General features: G+C 34.2%; 1 protein-coding gene across 1 annotated transcript; it reads left to right on the top strand.

The window, feature by feature from the left end:
- Positions 1-14: 14 nt before the first annotated feature.
- Positions 15-4,460, top strand: LOC117612464 (protein Mpv17-like; the record flags this gene model as incomplete). The annotated part of the gene is made up of 6 exons (XM_034341146.1): positions 15-118; positions 381-453; positions 557-649; positions 756-842; positions 2,621-2,701; positions 4,209-4,460. Coding segments are annotated over 5 exons (438 nt in total), but the record flags the coding sequence as incomplete, so codon positions are not given.
- Between the last annotated feature and the right edge of the window lie 1,253 nt (positions 4,461-5,713).

Genomic DNA, 5,713 nt, shown 5'->3' with positions numbered 1-5,713 from the left:
AATACGTGTAATTCTTTGTCCAGCTTGTGATTGATAAATCTCCGGACCTGGACTTGAAAAGAACATTCTTGTTTACTCTGTTGGGGCTGGTGTTAGTAGGTCCGACGTTGCATTTCTGGTAACCATTCAGAATTCCATTTGTAAGCCTGAAATTTGGAATTGCCATTATAGCCTTGAATTCATTAAATTTTTCTAATATAGGCTACAACACTTTGAAACACACAGTAAATGTCAACCTATGTGATTGCTATCTTTACATCGTTATGCTACAAAATATGTTGGATTTTGTAAATAAGTAATCTAATTTCATGGTAATTTTTCTTTGTTTTTATGTGTTCTGCTCTTGTAAGTTTCCATTTCATCACCTTTTGTATCTCTAGGTATTTGTATCTAAGCAAACTGGTAACAACGCCTGGAGCATCAGGTGCATTCCAGCGCCTTCTACTTGATCAGGTTACCTCAACTTGCGATTTTAGGGTTTTTTTTTTATTTTATAAATTTTTTTAAAATTTCATGACACATCATCATGTAAAGTTTTGAGTTATTGTTGCTGCAGTTTATTTTCTCTCCTATATTCATTGGAGTTTTCTTATCAACATTGATGACACTGGAGGGAAAACCTTCACAAGTTGTTCCCAAGCTTCAACAGGTGGTGTTAACGGAATTATATATATCACCTTTGAAACCTAATGGAATGATTGTATTTACTTTTGTATACAAACTGTTTTGTTAATATGATGTATCTACTTTTGCAGGAGTGGTTTTCTGCTGTTCTCGCTAATTGGCAACTGTGGATACCTTTCCAGTTTCTTAACTTTCGGTTTGTCCCACAGCAATTCCAGGTTAGAATTGTATAAATGAAGCTATACATTTTTTAGGGCTCCTAGGCAGGATATGTGTGGGACATTATAAAGTTGCAGACTGAAGATTGCCTCGCTGCCTCCTGACATATAAGACGTCTGTGAGGAGCCAAGAGTCTCTCTCAACGCATGGGCTTCTCAGTGTCATAGTGGGGATTGTCTCTCTGCCTCTAGATGTATCACAGTTAGAAAAGATTTTAGAAGTTTAGTTAGTATTAATTCCTTGTTAGAAGTTATACATGTGAACTTTGTGTTTACTTAATTTCCATTCAGCCTAGACTAAGCATGCCAATTTAATTTGTGGTTGATAGAATTCTACTTGAGAGGAACAGAAACAAAATTAAATTATATAATAGAACTTCTTTAGGATTCAAAAACTGGACTGGAAAATACTGAAAATGGATGGTATGCTGTGATCAGAATGTAAATACAGTTTTCAGGAAAATGGATGGGATTCCTGACGTAGAAGCCGTAATGAGATGCAGAGAGATAGGGAAATTATAGGAGTGGATAGAGAATCAGAGAGGAAACAGAGATTACGAAGAGAAATTTAGAAGAGCATAGAAGGAGATGGACAGAAAGAGACTTGTAGAAGAAAGAGGGGAAAGATATAGAAAGTTATTCAAGAAGGATAAGTTTATTCACTAACAAAGTCTTTCCTACTCAACTACAAAGGAGGTATTGAAAAGGACCTAATGTTGCTAGAAACAGGAAAGTAAACCTAATCTTACTAGAAACAGGAAACTAGAATAAGCCTAGATTAAATATGCCTAGTCCATTCTGTGTCATACTAAGATAGTGGTCAAGACCTCATGTTGTGCATGGAAGATATTTCCCCAGGCTTCAATGTTTTTTTCTTCTCTCTGTCGCTTTGTGGTGAGAATCGGGTAGGGGGGAGGTTTTAGGAAGAAATTTGGGTTGGGGAAACACCTGTGTTAGTCTCTTTTTCTTAACTATACTTGCAACCTCTCCTAACATTTCCACTGCTAGAATGTGTGACATTGATATTTTCCTTTGTTGAAATTTAAATGACTCTAAAGTTGGGGAGCTTTCGTCCTTACTTTGTTGGAAAATGTCACTTTATATCCATCTAGACTGATAGAAGAAACTGGATTTGGAGTCTTTTGAGATTCCTTGTAAATCTTTTGCAAGAGGATTGGCGACCCATCTATTTCTTGCTTCCATTCTTGTCCCATGATTTCGAAGGATACAGTTTATATATTAGATGAATGCTCATGGGAGGGTCAACACTAGTGCTATGGTTGAAAGGAGAAAGCCTAAAATGTTTCTCTTTCTCCCCATTGGTATATTATGTGTAAAGGAGAGGCTCAAAGTGTTTATCATTTGCTTCTTCATTGTCCAGTTGCTTTAAATTTATGGTGAGGACTACATTGAGAAGCTGGTTAGAGCTGGGTGGTTCCAGCATCTTGTTTAGCACAATTTTGTAAGAATCACATGGAATTCAGGGAGGGAAGAAGTGTATAGACAGGTTTCATTGGTAGCATTTTAAATGTCTTCTTGCCAGCTTTAGCTTCTGTGTCAGTGGACTTCTTGTCCTCTACAACTTTTTGTACTTTCAGCTTTCATTTATCTGGTCTTGATTAAATAATGTTTCTTATTATAAAGAATTACTGAAGTCGGAGTAACAAACTATGAAACCAATATGTTATGATTTTGCTTTATGTTCTAACTTCCAATTTCTTTCATGGAATCCTTTTGTTTTATTTCGCTTTAAATTATGTTGATTTTTGTGTTTTCAGGTCCTTGCTGCTAATTCCATTTCTTTGATATGGAATGTTATCCTCTCGTTTAAAGCTCACAAAGAGGTTCTTCAAAAATAGGTATGTTAAAACCAGAAGTTGTTGGTTGATGAATTTGTGTTAGACAAGAAATTAGTCTTATTGCCCTACATGTTGTAATGGCTAATTGCTCTTATCATGATTTCTTTGGAATCTACCCTAATTGTCATGCATTAGTAAGGGAGAAATTGAACATATATGAGCTAACAAAACAAAACCCATTTACAGCTTCTTGGTTGGCCACAACTCCAAAGCCTGATTTTATGGTCTGGTAACATAATATTTCATAGCTTTGGTCTTAGTTGTATATAATGGTAGCTAGGCTTGCGTCCCAATTCTTGAAGTCTTTGCTTTGATTTTTGACACATCTCCATAATCATAGACCATTAATATGAAATATCAATGTTTTATAACATAAATATCAATGTTCTGTTGGAAATGAAATTGAAAACAATGGGAAGATCATCGTATCCCATTACATCAAATGGCCGAATACATTGGGCTAACTATATAGTTAAAAATCCAGTATGTAGTACCAGGTAATGTGGTCGCACAGACGTAGGTCCAGCTTTAAAACTGATCCATCCTCATGGTGGACTTGTTTGTTATTTTATTGAATAAAAGGTACTTGCAGAAAGCACTTTGATGCTGAATTTAGTGTTTGCAGGTAGAAGTTCTAGAGTTAAGGGTTCAGTATTTTGTTTTTCAATCTTGCAGACGCTTGAAATAAGAATTTCTTGACCTCCACTTTCCCAGGATTTCATTTCTAAGGTTAGGGTGTTTTTATGATGGTTTTGGTCATGTCTGCATGCAAATTTGGTGATGTTTGTTTAACCTAACCATTCCCGATGTGGATGAACATTTCATTATCTTGTTCTATGTTTTGCATGTTCATACTTCGGTTTGTACTGGTCCATTTTTGTTCATTCTTTAGTCTTTTCTTGTGTCAATTTGCTAATTCTGACAACAGTTTGCGGTTGCATTTGTGCATTTCGTAGTGGTGATTTCATTCCTACAGAAACGTATTAAACTTTGGAAATAACAACTTTTTCATTAGAAATTGGCATAGAAATCTCCCCCTCAACAGTAGCCTAGTTGGCCTCCGACAGGTTATAGAGCCAATAAAGAGTGAGCCCTTGCCATATCCATTTGATCTTGTATGAGAAACAATAAATAAGACGAGATCCAAGACAGTGAAGGATGTGCCCCTTGGTTCTTGAATGGACTACCTACCTGAACTACATTAAAGGCTTAAATCATCGACATCTGAAAATATATAACACGACGTATGAATATATTACAAATGTATAATTGTTTACGGTTTCTACCACGTAAACTCAAGTTATGCAATTGTTGAAACATCTTTTAAACCGGACAGTTATTAGTCAACTAGCTCAAGGACATAATCTTAAAAACAAAACAAAACAAATAAAATATAAAATAAAAAACAAGAGCGCAATGCTTAACTGTGTGAATTTTGTTATATGTAGAAGTTGCAACTATTATCTTGCTGTGTCATGATAACCATTGCTTATGTATATTGTTCAAGGTATGAATGAATGTGACAGCAGCAAATGGAGCCTATGCTGATTCGAGGATCTATAACAAGTTCTGCTTCTTATCTGGAGAAATGTATTGTGTTTAGATATGACACAGCTTTGAACTATTCTTCTTTTTCTGTGTTTTGCGCATTGGTTGCCTTATTTTTTTGGTTTACCCTTTGTCTCTTTTCCCGTTTTCTTGTATTTAGCTTCTATGCAGGTGAAATATCAATGGCCAAGAAGATTTTTTGATGATTTTCTATGCATCTATGTCTTGGACTCTTGTGTAACTGTGGCAAAATGTGAAAGCTAAATAACCCACCCCAACAATTTTCAGTTTATTTTTGGAAAAACAAAAAACGAAAAACAAGAAATTTATATATTATTGGTGTCCATTTTCCAGGTTGGGATATCTGGCCTGAATGATTATTAGTCAATATATAGTGTTAGTGAGTGATTTTCATAGAGTTGACAAATTCTTAAATACTATTTATCAAAAATAGCCAAAATTTGATCCCTAATTTCAAAAATGTCAATTTTTGTAAAATATTTCAAATATAGTCAAAAACTCCCATAAATAGACACAAATGCCGTTAAATTTAAAACCCGCATAAACCTGAAAAAGAAACTTTATTAAATAAAATTTTGGAATATTTTTAACCCACGTTTGTATATAAGAACAGAAGTTGATTTATATCATCCTATTTATTGATAAATGAATAAATTTTTTCTCAAAGGGTGATGTAATAGATTACGTACAATGTGTATAAAAGAACACACTCGCATCAAAAGTAACCCAAGTAAACTGAAAGTACCAATCCAGCCAAAGGCGGAGGTACTCTAGGGCCTGAGGTGGCCCTGGCCCCTCCACAATTTGCTCTTAACACAGTAAAGTTTGGGTTTTAGTTCATATATTTAACAATGCAAACCATGTAACCATTCTAATGGCCCCCAATTGCAATCCATAATAAGTTTATTTATAATTATATGTAAAATGTTTGTGGGCTTATTACATAACTGACATAAAAAAGGAAGTATTAACCCTCTAATAACCAAATCGATGAGCCAAGGGAATAGAAAATAGTTTGACAAAAAGAAGAGAATATAAAACAAATAGTTTACAGGGAAATGAGATTTTATCAGTCTAATTTTCCGTTTTGATACATGAAATTGAGTACAAAGTTCTAAAAAATGTGCATTTTTTCTTCTATATATATTATTGATGTAAGATTGAATTTTTTTTCTTTTTTCTATACTTGTATTATGGTTCGGCCACCCCACACATACAATCATGGCATTATCCAGCACAACATCAATAAAATAACTAAAACCTAATAATCTGCAATCTGTAATATGCAGCATACAAAATCTAGCCTTCCACACCATATAAAAAATTTGGATAAATTTGGAATTACAAAGAGATTAGAATGGTAAAGTAAAAAATGAATGGTGAAGCAAGTAAGAAACAACAATATTATCAAGTATCTTACATTTTTTTTAACCACCAAACAAA

The sequence above is a fragment of the Prunus dulcis genome, unplaced genomic scaffold (genome assembly GCF_902201215.1).
Source record: "Prunus dulcis unplaced genomic scaffold, ALMONDv2, whole genome shotgun sequence".
Classification (NCBI taxonomy): domain Eukaryota; kingdom Viridiplantae; phylum Streptophyta; class Magnoliopsida; order Rosales; family Rosaceae; genus Prunus; species Prunus dulcis.
This window is presented reverse-complemented; position numbering and strand designations above follow the sequence as displayed.